The 22,332-nt window shown below is 45.3% G+C and overlaps 1 protein-coding gene across 3 annotated transcripts in view; it reads right to left on the bottom strand.

The window, feature by feature from the left end:
• GPM6B (glycoprotein M6B) overlaps positions 1–19,808 on the bottom strand; it is a 36,432-nt gene extending 16,624 nt beyond the window's left edge. For 2 of the 3 annotated variants that reach the window (XM_086609315.1, XM_086609322.1), the window contains exons 1-2: positions 19,748–19,808; positions 12,284–12,403 (exon numbers count right to left, since the gene is read on the bottom strand). In XM_086609315.1, the coding sequence (XP_086465441.1) occupies positions 12,284–12,403; positions 19,748–19,808 (181 nt within the window). The remainder of the gene's footprint in view (positions 1–12,283; positions 12,404–19,747) is intronic. The other variant, XM_086609326.1, reaches the window with a different exon arrangement.
• Positions 19,809–22,332: the final 2,524 nt, after the last annotated feature.

Here is a 22,332-nt window from a genome sequence, read left to right as displayed (position 1 = left end):
ACCTTTTGTGCAACTCAGCAGAATAAAAACATTTTTTGTCCTCAGGCTGGCGAGCAGCAGTTGCCATGGAGGCAGGTTAATAACAGCCCAATGATTTGCCCAGAGCTGCCTGTGATCTTGGCTACAGATTTAACACACTCTCAGAAGGAGGCCAGCTAAAACAAGGACTGAGATTATTCTCTAGGGAATGAATGCTATTAAACACACACACAAAAATATTCTTGCTAAAGGACAAAAATAAAGAGAAGAGAAAAAAAAACAGGAACCAGCTATTCTTTTAATCTCCTGGAAACTATCAGTCACAGGAAATTGGTAAAGGATGAACCTACATATGTACACAAATCGGCACTTGGTTGCTTAATGTATAAAGAGCAATTATACAAGCTACCCAGCAGCATACAAGCTATTGCATATATGCAGGGGCTTAGCCATTCAATTCCCCACGTCAAATGGCAATCGTGTGGCTAAAACTTCTTTGGTACTTTAAGTACGGCTTTAAGATTTAAACTCAGAAAAGCAAGGTAATGCAGAATTAATGGAAAGCAGTCTTTAAAAAAAACCAAACACAACAATTCTCAGACTCTAACTCATCCTACTGAGGTCAACATGGAGTGGAATAACAAAATCTGTGCTTCAGAAATGACAAAAGACAATGCAATGGGATCAGGTAGCTCTCTTGAGTACTCCCAGGGCTTGCTCTAGGAAGTTCACACATCAGCTCTTGAAGCCCAGACTTGAAAAGCTGAGACAGACACATGTTCACAAAGCCGTCCCTCAAAGCGAAGCACAGAAGATGTGATGTAAGGAAAGAGTGTCCACACCTCCCGGACAGAAAAACAGCCTGTCCTCTAATGTCCCAAACTCCTCCTAGGTTGAACTAGTCCCTCAATATATCTTGGCTATGAACCATTGATCCCACAGTCAAGGTCAGTATGGAACAAAAAAAAACAAGGAACAAAGAAAACCTGAAAGGAGGTTTGAAAAGCTCTCCATTTCAGGGAGTTAAACCTCCAGGCTGCTGTTCTGAGTTAGTCCCCATTCTCTTTTCCTTAGAAGTTTCATTTCTTCCCCTCCCATAAATCTGTCCTGCTGTTCTAAAAGATGAAGCAACAGGCCTCATTTTTTCTCGTCGCTTCCTGTAATGGCGTAATGCATTTTTAGAAATCCTGGCATGTGGGATACCTGTCCAGTTAATACATGGTGAAAATTACATGGCATGTTCCACCACAGAACCATGATCTCTGTTGGCTTCAGCACCCAGCTCAGGGAGCACTCAAGGAGGAACTGTTTCAACAAAAAGAAGGCTGCGAGAGACCCGAGGAAAGAAAAAGCACTAGATAACATCTCAAATGCAGCCACGCGTGTAAATCAGGCTCATTATTACACATAGACGGGAGCCTGGTGTTGGGAGCATTACTCTCAATTCACAAATAAATGTAAGAGGAGAACTCAATACTCTACATTCACCTCCTGTTTCTCCAGCGCTGAAGATTACCCAACACCAAGTGTGCGTAACACCATCGAAGCCCTAAACCACTGTGGATCTTTGTAGAAAATGAACTTTATGTCAATGAAAGCAAATGCCGATTTTACTTTCTGCCACCCACTGTATTTTTGAAATCTTCATTCTGAATGGCTTATGCATGCTAGGATGTACATTTTCATACCTTACAGCATGATTGACAGCTACGGGGGAAGCAGTGCGGGATGCAAGAATACACTAATACCTCAGAAGCAAAAATGGAATTTACCTCCTTCTTCCTTGTGTGAGAATAAGCCAGTATCTGGCAGTAAGATAACTTTTCTCCTCACATCTATCAGCCACAGCAGCAGCCAAGGGTCAATGGCAACAGTACAATAAGATAAAACATTTGATCTTACAAGGGTAAGTTTAAAGCATGTGGCAAATTCCTCTCTACACTTTAATAGGCACACTAAAATAAAAAGGCTGTGTGTTAAATCACTTGGATGTCTTTGTTGAAGCTCTACCCTTACCTATTCCTGCTCATCTTAAATTCTGCTGACTTAGAAAACATGACACAAAGCTAAAACCTCTGTTATTAATTACAATAAATGCTCACTCACCACACTTTTGGACTAAGTACATTAAACATAAATTACACAAGTGACGAGGTCAAACAGAGTGTCATGGTTTGATGTGGAGGTGGGGGTGGTTCTGGTGGCAGGAGAGGGGTTTTGGTCCCTGAGACCTCCCCGGTTTTGGAACCGGGTTAGGCTTAGTTCTGGCCACCAGATCAGACTGCCATCCCCCTTGGGGTTGAGCCAATAGGGCGCCTCTGCGAATTGCCCTATTTAAGTCAGGACAAAGGAACCGGAAAAGGTGCTTCGCCCAGGATTGAGCAGAGGAGGGAGGAGGGCACTGCCCCCGCCTCCCTTGCTCCCGGCCGGGCAGCTGCCTGCGTCGGGCCGGCACCGCCCACGGAGGATGGCGGCGGCGGAGCCAGCTGGGGATCTCGGGGGCACCCCACTCCCGGGGTGCCCACTGGGCTGAGTTCACCTGGAGAGGACTGAGATCTGAGAGAAACAGCCGCATCGACAGCAGGTCAGTGAGGATGGAGCGGGAGGAGGTGTGCCGGAGCTGAGTTTCCCCTGCGGCTGATGGTGAGATAGCAGGCGGCCCCCCTGCAACCAGGACGGCCTCGGTGGAGCAGAGACCCACTCGCAGCCCGTGGGGAGAAGATGCCTGAGCCTGAGGATGGTCGTGTTGGGGTGCACGACAAGGCAGAGAGGCATCTGGAGTCTGCGTGACGACCCACGCCGGAGCGAGTGGCTACAGCTCCCTAAGTACCCAAGACTGTGGTAAAGCCCACACCGGAGCAATCTGTGGGGAAGGATTGTTTCCAGTGGGCTGGACTCATGCTGGAGAAGTTTGTGGATTTTTCCTCGTGGGTAGGGGATCCATTGGAGCAGGGGAAAAGGGTGTAAGGACTCCTCCTCCTTTAAGAAAGAAGCAGCAGTAACAGCACGGAATGAACTGACCTGCACTCCCCCAGTCCCTGCCCCCTGTGCTGCTGGGGGGAGGAGGTAGAGCCGGGAGGAAAAGGAAAGGGGGGGGAAGGTGTCGGTTTTAAGATCTGGTTTTGTTTCTTTCTGTCCTCTCGAGTAATCGGTTTTTAGAATCATAGAATCATAGAATGGTTAGGGCTGGAAGGGACCTTCAAAGGTCATCTAGTCCAACCCCCCTGCAAGGAACAGGGATATCTCCAACTAGATCAGGTTGCTCAGGGCCTTGTCCAACCTGGCCTTGAACGTCTCCAGGGATGGAGCATCCACCACCTCTCTGGGCAACCTGTTCCAGTGTTCTACCACTCTCATAGTAAAAAATTTTTTCCTAATATCCAACCTGAACCTACCTCCCTCTATTTTAAAACCATTACCCCTTGTCCTATCATAACTGGCCCTCCTGAACAGCCTCTCCCCATCTTTCCTGTAGGCCCCCTTGAGGTACTGGAAGACCGCTATAAGGTCACCCCGGAGCCTCCTCTTCTCCAGGCTGAAGAGCCCCAACTCTTTCAGCCTGTCCTCATAGGAAAGGTGCTCCAGCCCTCTTATCATCTTCGTGGCCCTCCTCTGGACCCTCTCCAACTGGTCCATGTCCTTCTTATGTTGGGGGCTCCAGAACTGGACGCAGTACTCCAAGTGAGGTCTCACAAGGGCAGAGTAGAGGGGGAGAATCACCTCCCTCGACCTGCTGGCCACACTCCTCTTGATGCAGCCCAGGACGCGGTTGGCCTTCTGGGCCGCAAGAGCACATTGCCGGCTCATATTGAGCTTCTCGTCCACCAGTACTCCCAAGTCCTTCTCCTCAGGGCTGCTCTCGATCCAATCACCACCCAGTCTGTATTTATGCCTGGGATTGCCACGACCCAGATGTAGGACCTTGCATTTGGCCTGGTTAAACTTCATGAGGTTGGTACGGGCCCACCTCTCCAGCCTGTCAAGGTCCCTCTGGATGGCATCCCTCCCTTCCAGCGTGTCGACGGCACCACACAGCTTGGTGTCATCGGCGAACTTGCTGAGGGTGCACTCCATGCCACTGTCCACGTCACCGACAAAGATGTTGAAGAGGGCCGGGCCCAACACGGACCCCTGAGGGACGCCACTCGTGACCGGTCTCCACTTGGACATTGAGCCGTTGACCACTACTCTCTGAGTGCGGCCATTGAGCCAATTCCTTATCCACCGAGTGGTCCATCCATCAAACCCATGACTCTCTAATTTAGAGAGAAGAATGTCGTGCGGGACAGTGTCAAAAGCTTTGCACAAGTCCAGGTAGATGACATCCATTGGTCGACCCTTGTCCACCGATGCTGTCACCCCATCGTAAAAGGCCACCAAGTTGGTCAGGCACGATCTGCCTTTGGTGAAGCCATGTTGGCTGTCACCCACCACCTCCTTGCTCTCCATGTGCCTTAGCATGGTTCCCAGGAGAATCTGCTCCATGACCTTGCCAGGCACAGAGGTGAGGTTGACCGGTCTGTAGTTGCCCGGGTCCTCCTTGTTCCCCTTTTTAAAAATGGGGGTTATGTTCCCTCTCTTCCAGTCATCGGGGACCTCGCCAGACCGCCACGACTTCTCGAATACAATAGCCAGTGGCTTGGCAACTTCATCCGCCAGTTCCTTCAGGACCCGCGGATGGATCTCATCAGGTCCCATGGACTTGTGCACCTTCAAGTTCCTCAGATGTTCTCGAACCTGGTCTTCAAGTACAGTGGGCGGTGGTTCATCCTCACAGTCCCTGCTAGTTCTTTCCACAGCTTGGGTGGTAAGACAAGAGGCTTTACCATTGAAGACTGAGGCAAAAAATTCATTAAGTACCTCAGCCTTCTCTATGTCCCGGGTAACTAGAGCACCAGTATCCTTCCGGAGGGGGCCTACATTCTCTTTGGACTTCCTTTTGTCCCCTACATACCTATAGAAGCATTTCTTGTTGCTTTTTATATCCCTTGCCAAATTCAATTCCTTCAGGGCTTTAGCCTTCCTCACTTGATCCCTGGTCACTCTTACAGCTTCTCTGTATTCCTCCCAGGCTATCTGTCTCCGCTTCCACCCTCTGTAGGCTAACCTCTTCATTTTCAGTTGGTCCAGGAGCTCCTTGCTCATCCACGCCGGCCTCCTGGTCTTTTTGCCCGACTTGTTCTTCGTCGGGATGCACCTCTGCTGAGCTTGGAGAAGGTGCTCCTTGAATGTGGACCAACTTTCCTGGGCCCCTTGTCCCTCCAGGACCACCTCCCACGGCACTTTGCCCATCAGGTGCTTCAAGAGGCCGAAGTCCGCCTTCTTGAAGTCTAGGGTACAGAGCTTGCTGAATGGTTTCCTTGCTGCCCCATGGATCTTGAACTCCACTGTGTCGTGGTCACTGCAGCCAAGGCTGTCCTTAAGTTTCACCTCACCCACCAGTCCCTCCCTGTTGGTGAGCACAAGGTCGAGCATGGCACCCCTCCTTGTCGGCTCCTCTATCATCTGCAGGAGGAAGTTGTCATCCACGCATTCCAGGAACCTCCTGGACTGCCTGTGCCCTGCTGTATTGTCTCTCCAACAGATGTCAGGGTGGTTGAAGTCCCCCATGAGGACCAGGGCTTGTGACCGCGAGGCTGCTCCTACCTGGCTATAAAGCGCCTCATCTGCTCTGTCCTCCTGGCCAGGTGGCCTGTAACAGACCCCTACCGTAACATCCCCTATCCGTCTCTGTCCTCTAATCTTGACCCATAAGCTCTCTGTCAGCTCCTCCTCCGACCCCAGGCGAAGCTCCACGCATTCCAGCCGGTTGCTGACATAGAGAGCAACACCCCCTCCTCGTCTCCCCTTCCTGTCCTTTCTAAAAAGCTTATACCCCTCCATGTTGACACTCCAGTCATAGGAGTCGTCCCACCACGTCTCCGTGATGCCAATAAGGTCGTAGCCCTGCTCATGTGCACGCATCTCCAGCTCATCCTGTTTATTTCCCATGCTGCGTGCGTTGGTGTACATACACTTCAGCTGGGCCTCCGACAAAGCCGACTCGCTGGCTGGAGCGACAGGGGTTCTCTTGGACGGCAGTGTAAGTTCGTTTGAACATACCTGCGATCCTTCCCCAGCCTCTGGACCCTCAGTGCTGGCACTGGTGCCATGCTGACAGCAGTATGAATCTGACTTCTTGGCTGGAGCGGCTGGAATTCCCTTCTTCTGTTCTACGGGTACTTCCACCATATCTTTATCATTCTTGATATTCCCCCCCTCCCCCTTCAAATCTAGTTTAAAGCCCTGCCAATGAGCCCTGCTAGCTTTTGAGCTAAGACCCTGGTTCCCCTCTGAGAAAGGCATGTTCCATCTGGTACCATCAGACCTGGTTCAGGGAAAGCCTCCCCATGATCAAAGAAACCAAATTTCCGTCGGTGGCACCAGTCTCTGAGCCATCTGTTAATCAAATCTGATTTTCTGTTCCTCTCTATGTTCTTTCCTGCCACTAAAGGGATTGAAGAAAACACTACCTGGGCTCCTGACCCTTCGACCAATCGTCCCAATGCCCTAAAGTCCCTTTTGATGGCCTTTGGACTTCTCTCTGTTAGCTCATCACTACCAACTTGTAGTAAAACTTTTGTTTCCCTTTGTCCTTCTAAGTAATCATTAATAAACTGTTTTGCTTTGAGAAAGCCCTGTCTGTTTTGCCCAGGACCATGGTTGGTGGGTGCTCCCTCTGTTCTTGTCTCAACCCTCAGTCCCTTTGGTTTTTTTTCTCTCCTCTCTACTTTACTGGAGAAGGAGAGACTGTGTGAGTTTTAGTTGCTGGATCAGCCTAAAACCACAACACAGAGAAAACCGTGTATTTTCCTCCCACAAATCTCTTAAAGCGATTTCACAGAAAACTTCCTTTCAAGTTCAACCTTTCCTAATTTTGCCTTTTTGTCCTCCCCAAATCAGAAGTTGTGAAATTAACTTATACTGAAAATGAACTCCTCATGAGAGCCAGAAAACTTAATGTAAGGGTATTTTAGCCTAGTCAGATCGATAACCTCTCCTCTGCGTTCGCATCCCCCTCTTCCAGAGCTGTAAATCAATAAATACTCCTTCTTAGCCAGCACAGCATCTGTGATGGAGAAGACGTGACCTTTGGAAACCACAGCCATCGGGGCTGCCACAAAGGATGAGACCTGAAATCCAGCAACATCACCACTCTCATCCTTCGCAGTGACAAGCACAAGATGCTTCATTCAAGTGAAAAACCATGAGATTGAGGTAGTCTGATCCATCTAGTAAATCTCACTCCAACCTCTACTATTTAAGAGCTACTCTAAGAACAAGTAGCTCCCTTCTGAAGGTTTGCGGCATTAATTACAACTTCTCCAGATACTCTTGATTCATATGCAAGACTTTTGGTTTTAGCACTGTCATACAGCCAGTTCCCCATTTCTGAGAAGGTATTTATTGTCCATCATCAGTTTCAAGTCTGCCATCTTTAAACTTCATTAGGTTCTCGTGTAGCAGAGAACTAAAAATCCTTCTTCTTGCTGCCCGTCTTGGAATGGGCACAGAGAAACCAGGAGAACTGGTGCACACTAAGATCAAGCATCTCACAGCCTGGAAGCATCATTAACAGACCCCTTTTTATATCCACAAAGCACCAACATCTCTGTGGTACTGTATAAGCAATGATAATAAACTAAATAGTCCAGCAAAAATACACTAAGCAAAGGTTTAAAATCGAGCGCATTTTTTTTCTAACATGATTAACAAAGAAAAAACCCTTGCAGAGGTTATCAATGTTCATCAACAGAACAAGCTAAATTTGTTTCCTTTTGCTGAAGAAAACATGATGTTCGAATCAGAGAAAAGGCTGTTTTACCAAGGCAAAATTTTTCTCTTCTGGATGCTGTTAAATGACACAGAGAAGACTCTAAGAACAGATAGCAGTAAACATAATCCCTTTTTTTCTTCAAATCTCAGGCCCAAATCAGCACTTCTTATAGAAAAAAAAAATTAGCACTCCCACTGCAGGAATCAAGCCTGTTTCATGCGAGGACAGATGATCTGGCTGGTCTTCTACAGGCTTATCTAATTTATCTTCTTCAAATTTATTGAAATACACACAATCCCCATCTGTATCATTCCCAGCCTTTGCAAGGCTTATTGAGCTCACAGGTGTTCTGAAGACATCTTTTTCAAACAGTGCCGTCTTGGAAATATGAATCACTACATCCATGCTTATTGCAAGCACCCATCCCAGGCCCTTGCTGTGTGAGAGCAAGGAGTCAGACCTGCATGGGAAGAATGCTACTGCCCCATGAGACAGTAGGACAAGAGAATCGCTCTTGTCCAGCTTCACTGCTCTTGGACAAAGGTCAGGCAAAAGTTTGTTTATTTTATTCATGTCTTTTCTGTTTTACTTTTGGCCCACGAAACAGCAGAAATCACAGCAGAAGAAAAATACCTAACTTATATTTTGGAAAAGGCCGTACTTCAAACAGGTTTATATAGGAATCCTTGAAGATGGGTATTTTTTAGCTGTAATTTGCTTCTGCAGAAAAAAAAAATAAGTAGGTGGTTTAAAAAGACTTCTCACATAAGGAATACCTCAGGCAGTACTGATATAAGCTTTGGCACTATTCCTCCTGAAGACTCGTTCTAGTGTTTTTCTATCCAAAATAACCCTTGGGATTTTGCATAGTCTGAGCATGTGGAAGGGCTCATTGAATCATGGAATCATAGAATCATTTAGGTTGGAAAAGACCCTTAAGACCATTGAGTCCAACCATTAGCTAACACTGTCAAGTCCACCACTAAACCGCGTCCCTAAGCACCACATCTACATGTCTTTTAAATACCTCCAGCGATGGTGACTCCACCACTTCCCTGGACAGCCTGTTCCAGTGCTTGACAACAGTGAAGAGATCTTTCCTAAAATCCAATCTAAACCTCCCCTGGCACAACTTGAGGTCATTTCCTCTGTCCTATAACTTGCTACTTGTGAGAAAAGACCAACACCTACCTCACTACAACCTCCTTTCCTTTCAGGCAGCTGTAGAGGGCAATAAGGTCTTCCCTCAGCCTCCTTTTCTCCAAGCTAAACAACCCCAGTTCCCTCAGCTGCTCCTCATAAGACTTGTGCTCTACACTTTTCACCAGTTTCATAACCCTTCTTTGGATGCACAGAGGTTGAAGTGCAAACGCACCGTACCAGCAAGGGCAGCCTCTGGTCCAAACTGTGACTTTAACTCTCAGCTGACATATCAACAACCCACGGCTCAACGTGCCTGATGACATTCCTCCTTCCTGCCCTCACCCTGACCTCACTCTCCTCGCTTTGCCTATTTTTGCCTTCTTGGCGAAACACTCAGTAGGGTGATCACACAAGAACTGCTGATTCAGTAGGTGCCAGCCCAAGTGATTATTTTGGATAAACTCAGGCCAAAGAGGTAGAACAGATGAAGTGATAGGCAGACTGCCAAAGATATTGAAATGCTTGAAGGTCCAGAGAGGCTCACTAGGGGAGGTCCAAAAGCGCATAAGCACTTCAGTCCCATGGGCTTCTTCAGCAGTTCTGTGAAATCTTTTGTAAAGACATCTGGGCTTCCTAGATTCAACCATCCTCCAGACTCACCTGTACTTGGCTGATACAATTTTTAAAGCTGACTTTAATCAAAGGTGAGTATCTTACCTGGGAGACTGGAGTTGTGACTCTTAGCTCCACCCTTCTGGCAGCTGAAAACAAAGAAGCAAACAGAAACACAAGCTCTCTCTCCCTAGAGCTGAGGGCCAAAAACAGGGTGTGTGAGGATTTCAGCCTGGTGGATCTAAGATTTGGAAGGTAAATTCTCCATATCAGAGATAACTGAAGCTGCCAAGATCTTCCCAGATGTTTATCCAACTACGGAACTAGAGAAGTGGTAAGAAACCTGATCCACAACTGCAGAAGACCTTTGCCTTGCGACAGCTTTCATGAAGGTATTTCCCTAGTTGAGTCCCCATCACACCATTTTCAAAGTTTAAGCTTGCTTCGGTAAGGGGGCAGAGTGTTTCAGTGAGATACTCCACATTTGCATGCCCTTAAGCACTTACAAAGCAGCTGAAACACCTCCGAGCATCTGGGGGAAGCAAGTTAAGGGAAAAAAAAAAAATTACCATAAAGCAAACAACACCCACCCAGCCTGGAAGCGTGCCTACAGCTAAGCTGATGTTAAACAACCATTGCTAAGTTTCTCTTACTAAAGAAAAAGATGGTTCTTTGCTTCCTGGGGAAAAAAAAATTGGTTTAGGCATTCTGAAAGGCTCATTAAGCTTGCAGGTGTTCTGGGGATGTCTTGGCTCCAGCACCACAGTGACTATCCCACGCTGACTCTTCCCTTGCTGCTCAAGTGCCGGATTAAAGCTTAAAATGGAAAAGGGAGATCATGTCATACATGGAGGCCCTGGGAGAAACGATGGATGCCATGAGGACTGCCACAGAGGTGGTCTCCTAGTGATGTCCATTCGGACACTGACAGAGGAGGCAAAATAGAAATATCCGTACTGCAAAGGCACCCAAGAAATAATGTGGCTTGTCAAAGAAACAGAGAGTTTATCTTAGCACAGGAGCCAGTGCCACCCAGCAGCTGGGAGCTGTATGCTAGTACTGAAGGGAGGCATGTTACAGCTGTGACTTGTGTCATGACTGAAGTGACGTTTTCCCTCCGATCTAAGGGAAAGGAGCAAAGACCATTATTTTCACTGTGGCTAACCCATCACCGGTAGATCAGTCTTACTCAAGACCTGTTCAGAGCAGTTCCATTGCTGCCTAAAAAACTTTTTATTTCTTTAAGTGTAGCCATTTAAAGCACCTTCCCTCGAACTGGCATTTCTGGCCTTTGTTGGTGGGTTTTTTTCTACCCCCAATCAGCAAGAACCCTTTCATCTTCAACTCCTCCATGACAGGCACCACATTTACCTGCACCCTAGCTCAGGAAGCTTCCTAAGGCAGCCTGCATAGGGTTCAGTTGCAAGGGTTTCTAGCACCACTTTAGATGCCAGACTCCCAGCTGTTGCAACAGAAGGCTGCATGTCTCCTCTGTGTCCTGCCTCATCCGTGCCAGCACATACGAAGATATCTCATCACTGGGAACAGCTGATAGGGCACAAGACCCTGATAGCCAGGCACCTAGCCAGCTCCTTCCATGTCCTCCTTCCCAGGCAGACAGAACTCATAATCTGTCACTCCTTCCTGAACCATTTCTCCCTTGTATAAAACATTCCATGTGCAGTGAAGTTTTGGAGCATCTTTTGGCAGCACAGAGTCTTATCATAAATCATGGCCAAAAATAATATCAATATTGCAGACAGAGATCATAATTTGCAATCTAAGTATTTGGAAAAAAAAGCCATTTTGAAATACATAAACATTTGAGTCCTAAAGAACAAATGTGTATGAAAATATAATGGGAAAGGGAAGGATTAGGCAGCAGGCTTTGGTGAATATTTCCCTGCAGCTGTTAGTGTCTCTGATGCGGAGGCAGGCATCTCCAGCAAACAAGCTGTCAAGCAGCCTTCAGTCAGTCAGCTCCATAAAGGGAAGAGGATTGCTGGATAGGGTGAGCTGCAAATGCTATCTCTGAGCATTTATATCCTTTGCTGTGTTAACCTTTGGTCAGGCTGGAATTCTCCACTACGGTCAGTTATGTGCTTGATTTCAGGTGCCCCTCTGAGATACTTCAAAACTAAATTCCTCCCCGACTCTCAAAATGAAGCTTCAGGGAAACAAAATAGGATCTTTTTGAGGACTCAAGGCAGACATCAAAAGGACAGGCATGTAGAATCTCCAAACAATTTATAAAGCCTCAGCTGAAATCCTCCTTTACACTCTGATGTACACACTCAGCGCTTCTAGCAAGGGAAAAATGCAAACAAAACCATGGAATATTGTCTAGGAAGCATATTGTAGGAGACTAGTAAATCAGATGTGTTGTCACTGCTTTAGTGTCAATTACTGCATTTGTGGCTGATCAGTTTGATAGATTCACCTGCATACAAAACCCATACTACACCATCTCATCTGAAAACATTTTTGAAGCAATTGGGCAGCAGTTAACAGGGAGGTGTCCCTCAACACACACTGTCTTTCAAGCATTAACAACTGAATTTAAATTTATGTCAAGTACTCTTATGTAAGAACTAGACTCCTTATAGCCTTAAACAAAACATGAAAAACAGAAGAACATTTATCTTAAATTGTTAGGACTAGTGCAAAGCATTAGGTTTATGCTACTACCATTTCTGAACTCTCCATTTCCCTTTCACCCAGCCCTTTATTTACCTTGAATCCCCAAAGGACTAATATTGCCTCTCAATGCTGGCACATGATGGTACCGGTGTGGCCTTGAACTCTTGTACATCCAGTGGTACCTGCCAATTTCCATTTCTGGTCTGGTGATCACTGCCAATTTCAGGTGGTAAAAAGTCAGTGTCACCAGCAAGTTTTAGTTCAGTACTTTCAGTCATTTAACTTTAAAAAAAAGAGCCTAGAAAAACACGCTGTAGTTTCAGAATGGAAATGACATAACTTTCTCAAACCAAGGGAGGGGCTGGGAGGGACATCGACAGGGAGACACACAAGTGTTAAGAAAGGTCGAATATCTAAAACTTCACCTAGGATTTGAATTAAACACATAAGGAAGGAGACTCTATTCCTTACCCCCACCCACTGCCATATCTCCCTCTCTTTGTCCATGGCAGAGCTCTGCTCCAGAAGCAAAGGAAGACAAAGTCGTGGAAAACCACGCCACCCGTTTTTTTTAAAGACCCTAAATCTCTCAAAGAAAACGGTTATTGTCTTGTGCAGAGGTAGGGCACACACACAAGCTTTCTCCATTACTTTCTTACACTGAAAAAAGGAAAAAGGTCATGGGCTTTATTTCACATAGGCTTTACTCACATCCAAAAACCTGGACCAAGTACGTTAAACCAGACTGATTCTGGGTTTACAATGAGGGAGAGCAGTTATCCTTCTCGTGTTTTCAGAGGACAGATGAAGCTCAGCAGTAAGACCCATGCGCAGTAACACACCCGACCTGCTCGCACGCTCATCGGCACAGCCTCCCAAGCTCCTTGAAAGAGACCACTGGCAAAACATCAAACCGCTTTTGAATCTACATGTTCCCCCCTCTGCACTGCTATGGCTTTGTCAAGGCTATCAAGGCGAGACAGACAGATCTTTATTTAAAATGTATGAGAGTCCCACTCTGCAGGGGCTAAATGAAAAAGTAACCACCACATCCGGCCAAAATAAATCCGACTTAAGCAGTGTTCCAGCAGGTGGAGGAAGTGAAGGTTACAATGCTGAAAACCCACCTATCATAGATCAGAGACAAATTTTGGGGGTCAGAGGAGTAGGAATGCCGTAAATTTCTGGCCTGTGAGGGGGCTAGGAAGCTCCTGGACCTGGTCCCTCTCTCATGTGGTTTTCCTGCTGGTACAACGAGGAGTTTGGCACAGCTAGATTTACATATGTCAAGAAGAGAAAAAAAATCTTGGCCTCGAATCCAAATATTGGATCTAGAGATTTGAAACAAGAATTTGTTCATCTCCTACACCAGCAAATGAACTCCAACACTAAAACAGTCTTTTGGGTTTGGGATACAACCTTAGTATCAATGGCTTTCTAAAGGATACTCTGTGGCTTGGAGTTTCTCGGCTCTCTGTGACTCAAGCATGAACCTGCGAGCAGGTACCAGGTAGTGTGTTTCTCCTAAAAGACATTATTCTGTTTTGTACAGCTTACCCTTCCTTTCAGGAAAGGCAAATTCCCCATCTTATGACCATAATCAAATTAAAAATGTTTTGAAAGTATTGTTCCAAAATGACTGTGCATGCTCAGGATAGCATCATCTCCTTCAGCTTACACAGGAACAATCCTGTTTATGAGATCACAAGGAACGTCATAACAATTGAATTGGATATAAAATTAAACAGAATTCCTTGCTAGTACTGCATATGGTCTGCCCCCTCCCTCCCAACTGTCTGCTCCCTGCTTTTTTGAAGCTACTTACTGGAAATCGGTAAGAGATTCAGATTTAAAAATAAATAAATTAAAGACAACCAGCTGCAAAGACTTGGGGGCAGAAAAAAAAATAAAAATCTTCATTTGCATTGCAGCAGCATCTAGACCAAAAGGATTTTGTCTTACTAGGCCTGAACCCAGAATTTGAGATTTCTCCTGCAGTGGCTACAAGACCTGCTTGCTCAGAGCAGCAGAGCAGACAGATAGTTTGTCCCTTAGCCTGGAGGGGTGGACACTAGTGAAGTCCCCACTGCCTGCTGTGGGACAAACATCAAACCCTGAAACGTGGAGATAGTATCATCTAAACTTTGTAGCATCATTTCAGTAAGTGAAAACATTCTATGAAGTTGTTTGGATTTTTTTTTTTTAATTAGCAATTTCTGGTTTTGCAATGACAGGGCTCCCTTCATGAGGAGCCGGTCCAAACTCCCTAAGGAATCTCAGTTTTTCTACTGCTCTGCAAAGAGCCACTTAGCAACAGCTGTTTGGTAGCCCTTACTGCCTTACGCCTGGCACGACCTCTGAAGGTGCAGAGCATCTTTTGGCGACTTTGCTGGGACCCACCCAGGCCCCCTCATGCAAAATCACCACCAAGTCAAAAGTCCCACAGGCTTCGGTGGCATTAAAAACCACTGCACACAGTGCATATGCATTAGAGTTTATCTCTGTGCCCCGAATACTTAGGAAAGGAAATAGGTTTAAATGACTTCTTTATCTTTTTGAGGAATTAACTACACTGATTGCATTCCCAGGCCTCGGTTACAAAACTCTCCACGCACAGCCAAGCTCACGCAGCTCGAGGCCTCCTGTGCGAACCGGGCTGTGCTCGATCCTGCGCCGACGAGTCAGGACTGACAACGTTTCCATGTCACACCACGCAGGCACACTGATGGCGACGACTGCGGTGCTCAATATTCATTTCGGATGAATCATCTCACACACCCCTAATAAAATTCCCAGTGCCCAACATCCTCACGCTTGCTGCCTTTAGCATACGGTTTTAGAGGAAACAAAACAGTTGCGACGTTTGTCGGTCGCAGCTGACGGAGCAGTCCACAGGAGCGGAGGGAGGGCTGTCATTTGGTTGTTTACGATCTGGCAATCTGGTGATGAATACTGCATTAGAAGCAAGGCTGGCCAGAAAATGGAGAAAGGTCAGAGTAACTGAAGGGGGTTCCCCCCCACCCCTCTTCTCTCCCCTCTTCAGCCCCTTTGCTCCCACTGCAAAGTCCACTGCGCATGTACAGTGCCATCTGGGTTTTTTTTTTTTGCCCTGTTACCATATCCTGTGGCACATATGTCTAAGTTTTCTGCTTTCATGTGGTCATTCAGACCAGTACGAGTACGTTCGCCGAGTGCTTTTCAACCCCCTCCCATTTAGAAACCAAATCCTATTCATTAAAACCTAAATCACTAAGCCTGCCAAATTATTATCCCCAGAATATCGCGTGTCCTAGATTGTCTCTGGGCTGGACCTCTCTTCCTACAGTCGTATTCTACAGGGACTCATACTTAAAGCAGTTATTGTTTTCAGGGGATCTGAAACACCAATAAACTGCTTGAAATGGGAAAAAGCACGCAGCACACTAAAAATCTTTACATGACTTGACAGCTCTGATACTACTGCATGAGCCTAGCGTTAAGGGGCTACGTTTGAAAATTTTGGTTAATAGCCATGACACATTTTAAAAAAAACCCAATTTTTCAATTTGCTATAATGAAAAATACATCTATCTATGATGCATCAAAATGTCATAAGCTCACTGTGTAAAAAGAATTCTGCTAAAAAAACAATAAACTGCACATTAATTCGCTCCTTCCTCACGGCGCACTTTAGCAGCTTCATTTACGCCACTCCACACAGTTGCACAATTGTGTTAAAGGGAATTGTTTTCTTTCTGACCAGCATATACTTGTCTATTTAGAGTTTAAAAGCTGAAAGATCACTTCGTACATGATGAAAATTAAAAAAGCTCACAGCCATTTCTGAGCACGAGGTCTTCTTTCATCGAGGGCACATTAGTAGGGAAGAGCCAATTAAAAGGAACCTTGGGTACAGCTGCTCAGGCTGGTTTTCATTATTCCTCAGCACACCATATGCGATTTGAACATCGTATGCATTCATATAAGGAAACTATATCCTAAAGTAATGGCTTTCTTCCATCCTCCCCTGTGTAACTGGTGATTTCAACATGGTCATCCACAGTTAGGTTTGGTTTTGGTTTGGTGGTTTTTTTTTTCATTTTGCAACTTGGTAGTATTTCTCATAATTAAATGAAAAGGGAAACTTCTTGTCTCTGTTAATGTGCATCAGGATCTATACCCTTCTCTGCTGATGCAAAACGGCATTTCGTTTTTCTAATTTATTCCACCTCAGTAAATCTGCCTCCCCAGTCCTCACGTTTTGATTTAATTTAATGCCTGCAAGATAAACCCTGTCATTTGTAATAATTTGTAAACCTTCATCTTTAAAATGCATCCAATCTGTCCTGCAGCCCTGTAAAGTATCTGTTAAACATTTTGCTTTGGCTTGCTCATGGTGTTCTCCTCTGATAAGGGCTGCTGATACACAGCATAAAGCTGACTTCTTATCTCCATCAACATGGGTATTGTTCCATTTCCAATTAAAAAAACTGGGGCAGCAGCCACTCATCTGGGTGCAGAGAAACAAATGTCTGATAAACACTGAATCCATCAGCTGGGTAATATCACTGCCTGAATCAGGCAGGGGATTCATGGAAATAATTATTAAAATATAAAACTGGATTTCACATACAATTTAGCAAACTTTAAAAATCTAAATAAGATCAACCATTTTCATTTATCCATCAGTAGTTATTCATAAAGTACATTAGCTTGTGTAAATTGTCTCGGCTACACTGCAATCCAAAATAGCTGGCCATCCACATTTGCTATAGGGATAGGAAACACAAACCAGTACCTATGCAACATCATCGTTCCTATCTGACTGTATTAGGTGCTCAAACTGAAATTAGATCTTGCTGCTCATTCCAAGTGCTTGGATAGCATTGCTCTCCAGTGTTCTCTCGAGTACGGGGAGCCCTGTATATAGAAAGCACGTAGTTCTAGCCCAACTTCTTCGAAATGTTTATTCCATACAATTACAGTATATCATTGAGGAGGTCCTTGCATTAAAAAACACAACCCGCAAACCTGCAGTTTAAAATTCTGGTACTGGGTAAAAAATGCTTAGCTTAAAAGTACAATTTGCTATTAGATAAATGCAGATACTCTCCCCAGAACTTAGCAGCGCAAAACATACTGTGTGTGAACCTGAACACCCAAAGTGAAATGCTCAGGATCTTCTCTTGCTCAGTCTTAGCAACAGTGACATCCCCCAAACCCCTTCAGATGTTGGTTCATCTCCTTGGACTTTGCAATTCATTTCTGAAAGGAAGAGTTAAAAGACTTGGTGACAGCACTTCAATTGCTTCAAGCTGTGGCAGCTGCCTTGCAATCACTGGGTCTAGGGCCGCACATAAAGGACGGCCATTACACTAAGTCCAGGTGGCATCTTAGAGGAAGAAGCAAATGATGCAAGCCTGGCAAGCATGTAAGGCATAGCAAGCAGGAGATCCAGTCCAGACAGTAAATGGACACATTTTTGAAAGGGTCAGCTTCTGTTTTATACCCCAAAATGAAGCAGCAGCGTTTTCCAAGAGCCCTTTTGAAAAATCCTGCTATTTCAGAGGTACCTGATGCCCGCTGAGCCCATCTAAAAACCCAATGGGGCTTGACAGTCTTAGGATGTTGGGAAATCTGCCCCCCAAACCCAAATGTGCCTCCTACATCACCACTTCATGGCAGCAACTTTGCAGGGGGATCTGGGCTATTTATTTTGCTATTGAAACCAGGAATAGGACTGTTATAGCTTTCTGCATTTCAATCCACTGTGAAACATATTGGGAATTTAAGTGAATAGAAATGAAGAGCATAATGTGAGAGACCATGTGTTACTTTCAGAAATTAGGAAACTGGCAACAACGAAGCCTTGAAGTCTTACATACACATACCTATGTAACAGATCCAAAGTATAAAATTATCACAGAAAAACTAGCAAATGGTGGTAAAATTAAGATAGGAAGTTTCCCTGCTTGCATCCTATGAAAGGAACAGATCAACCACCTTGACTTGGTAACAGATTTACTATTCTACATGTTGTGCTTTCATCCTTGCCAAAATAAAAGGGAAACCATAAACTCATCATAAACACACTCGGCAACACATTTGGTTTTGCACAGCTGCTAAAGCATACGGATAACTTTCTTTGGTGTTTATTGTACATGAGTTCTATCAGTTTAAAAGAAACTCATCAATCAGAAGAAAAAACTGCTTTTAATTTTTGAAGAATGATCTGTGAGTTCAAGGTGGGTTTATAGTCAAGGTATTTAGGACATTTTGCACATTAATTACTCCAAATCTGCAGTGAGGTGGGTTATTGTCCACATAGACTAATGGCTTTCAGAGTTTAATCTCTCATCAGTGGACCTCCTTTTGTGAAATCCCTAAGGGATTATGTAGTACTATCTCTAATCACTTGACAAATTTCATTTACTTGAAACTGAAGCTAGGTTTGAACTATACAAAGCATGTAGGAGGAATCAGATTCAAAGCAGGAAAACAAATCTGGTACTGGACACTATTAGGATTTATCATTACGTTCATATCTAAACTGTTTAACAATAAATGGAACAATACTACTTGGGGAAATGTATTAGTTGTGTATCAGCCCATGAGATACCCAGATTGCTTATAAATGACACACAACAGGTTCAACAGTATACTATGACTAATATAAAAAGGCAGTGGAAATTTTAATTTGTTATTGCTGTATTATTTAGCCAAAAAATATTGCTATGATTTGTACTACTCTGCTACACTGAAGAGGGACATTTATTTGGCATAAATTATATGATGCAGAAACAAAACATCCTTTGCCAGTTGAATTTACCCTCTGAAGTTCAGCACTCCAGATCGAATAAATCACCTGTAAGGCTGGGATGGATGAAGGACCTCTCCTTCTGTGCTGCCCTCTCCCTACTGCAGAACCACTACCATGGAACTGTTCTCTCCATTAAGCAGCAATTCTTGGTCATTAACACATACTGAAACCTAATGTTGTGAAACTCATTGCATTATTCCCCGTTATCATAGCTCAGGCAGATCTCTACAGAAGCAAAATTTGCCAGATGACACCACAGAAAAGGAAAATGAATTTTAAAATTATGAGTAGCATTTGGCACCAAGCTAACTACACGAAGGTTGCACGATATTATAATCTATTATACGTTACTATAACCCAGGTCTCCCACACTGCATTGCAAATCCTTGCTACATGGCTAGTCTCGATGAAAACACCAGATTATGGCTCTGAAAACGACATGCAAACACACAGGCACACGCTACCTCTGTAACCCAAATTTACCAAAATCCATCAAAGACGCAGCAATAACAAGACTTTTTTTGCAAACATCAATTCTGGTAGAGTTAGGACAGATTCAGAACAAATACAGACGTAGACAGAAAGATTGCTGCTCTATTAATTTGTTGTGAAGCCATGCAGGAAAGGACGGCTGAAAGCCCGAAGACGCAGTAATGATTGTTTAAGAGCTATCCGAAAAAGTGACAAAATTGGCCTAAACCTCTTTAAGCCCCCTGCATCAAAAGATTTAAACAGGCTATTGTTAGACCCCTGGGTACCTTTTTTCTCTTGGCTTTGTTCTGCATTTTCCTCCGCTGCAGTTTCCATGGCTGGCTTCATACCATCCACCAAAAATGCCACCCCCCCCTCCCCCCCAGCAAGCACTTTTTCTCTTCGCCTCCTTTCTCACTCCCTTCCGTCTCCTATTTACGGCGGCGGTGATTGAGCGGCTCTGTTCTCCCCTACAGTAGATTACAGTCCTTTCCAAAACGCCAGAAAAGTCTTGTCAGCTTCAATTTCGCTCCGCTGACTGGTCCGCGAGGAGCCGTGCCAGCGAGCGCTCAGCCATACGTCACCGCGATCCCCAGCTATAAAATAGCCACCTTGCGCCCGACCGTGCCCCGGCTTGCCGCCTCGCGGGGACCAGCACCACCAGCTCTCGTCCCCCTTCTCCTCGCCCTCCGCCCTCCCTCTCTTTCCCCGTCTCCCAAGGCTCCCGACGAATGTTAATCAATTCCCTGGGTGGTGAATGGATCGGTGACATCGGGAGGGGAGATGCGGGCGAGAAAGAAAGGAGCCCCCCAGCTGCCGTCTCTAAGGGGAGTGCACACAGACACACAATCGCAAGGCTCTCTTTCCCATGGGACCTCATTATTATGCTTTGCGTTTTGATTTATTCCACATGCCCTCTGCTCCTTCCAGGGGCAGGAGGCGATGGGTCTGTTCTCTCTGTTTGCTTTCTTTGCCGAGTAAGTTCCGCTTACCCAAGGCAAAAGACTGTGTGAGAGACGCATAAAAGCAAAAGTGGGCATATGTATACGTACACGGAAAATTTAAATTCTTGCTTTGACTAGCAAGCACGATGGAAAGAAAAAAAGCATAAAAAAAATCCAAGCAAGAAGAAAGGAAGCAAGCTCAAGTAACCTAAAACACACGTGCAATCCTTTAAGGGATAAAATGTTTTAAGAAAACACAGCTTGGGTTTAAAAGGATGTCTGCCATTAGAGACCTAAAGCCATGCTCAGAAGTGAAGCACAGAGTTGCTGTTAAGCACATGTTCGACCGCTCCCCTAAATCCAGACAGACTGCAGCACCATCTCACAAGCTGTACTAGCCTGGCTCTGGGAGCAACGAAACCAGGACACGTCTCTATTGCACTCCACAAGGCGACTTTAGGTGTCCCCAGCCCACTCTGAGCAGCCCCGTGCCGAGGAGCCGCAGAGCAGGGCAGCACCACGTAGGGGTATTATCCACCCTCCAAACCGCAAGATAACATGTATTCCAGGGTGTACTGTATTGAGGCTAATTAACCTTGCCTGTCACTTTGCTTGTCTCGATGGCCTCACAGTGCGCCACGCTGCACAGGGCAGACGTGCCCAAAGGCACCCCTTTTTGTGTGTAGGACGATGGAGCAACCATGGAGTAATGGCCTTTGCGGTCTGGCAGGCTTCGCTGGTCCAGCCGCCGCAGCCAATTCCGCAGGCTGCAAAGACGCCTAGCAGATTCAGCAAATGCTGGGGATGTTAAAACCTACACACTGCGTGTTCCATATAACAGATTCAACCAGGAGAGTGGGAAGAGGGAAGCAGTCCAAAGATTTGTAGCTGCAAATTCAGCCACTTCTGGTTAAACTTGCTACACCCACAATTTTGCTGTGCATTTTTATTTCTGTAGATGTCTAGTGAAAAGCACAAAACAACTCAGACCCAACCTTCAGAGAAAGTTCCCTTCTCTTGCAAGAAATCAGTGCGCAAATCCTCTTCTCACCACGGTCACCACAGTTCTTACTTTGCTTCTGGCATTACTGCTCAGACATATGCTTCAGTCCAGCTGCCAAGAGGTCTTGGGCTTATCCTAAGGTTTCATAACACAGCATCAAAACTTGATGTCAATCAAGCACTTCTCTAAAAAGCTTTCTTGGAGTCCAGGAATAGTCTGCAGTTGAAGCTCCCATCTCAGCAGACCTTTTTATAAACAGGATGAAGTTAATTTGTAGAGGAGATGAAGTATCCTCAGGAAACAACATGAAGCAATGGGTTGGGTTCCCGAAGGTAATCAAACCAGCAGCCTCAGGAGAGACCTCAGCCCCGGTGCAAGGCGTATTTCTCCATTCTCCTTCTCCCAACACCCACACAGCGGTGCATACTGAAATCCCCGCCCTGCAAGACCACGTACGGCAAACGCACTCTCTCAAACAGGCAGCTGAAAGGTGAAACGGTACCATATTCTTTTAACCATTACTGAAAGCTGTTCAAATCCCACAGTCAAGAAAGGAAAGACAACTTCTTTACACTTGGGATAATGATTATACAAAGAAAATGTTCTACAAAGAGTAGGTTTTTCCCCATTTAACATAAATTAGATTGAAAATCCATAGCATATGCACCCTATTTGCTTTAAGTCACACAAATTTTAGTCATTGGTCAAAACAGCTGATTGCCTCTGACATTAAAATTCCCTTCCTGGAACTTGTCATTGTTCAGTCAGTACTTCTGCTGGCTGCTGTCATAGTCTAGATCTCTGTTTCTTAATGATCTTTACTTACTTTGGAAGGTTTAAAAGGTGGAAATCTCTCTTCTGACTACTCAAACTTACAAAAGGCCTGTTCAAAAACTAATTAAAGTGGTATAATACTGATGGACTT

The sequence above is a fragment of the Tauraco erythrolophus genome, chromosome 1, assembly GCF_009769465.1.
Source record: "Tauraco erythrolophus isolate bTauEry1 chromosome 1, bTauEry1.pri, whole genome shotgun sequence".
NCBI lineage: Eukaryota > Metazoa > Chordata > Aves > Musophagiformes > Musophagidae > Tauraco > Tauraco erythrolophus.
This window is presented reverse-complemented; position numbering and strand designations above follow the sequence as displayed.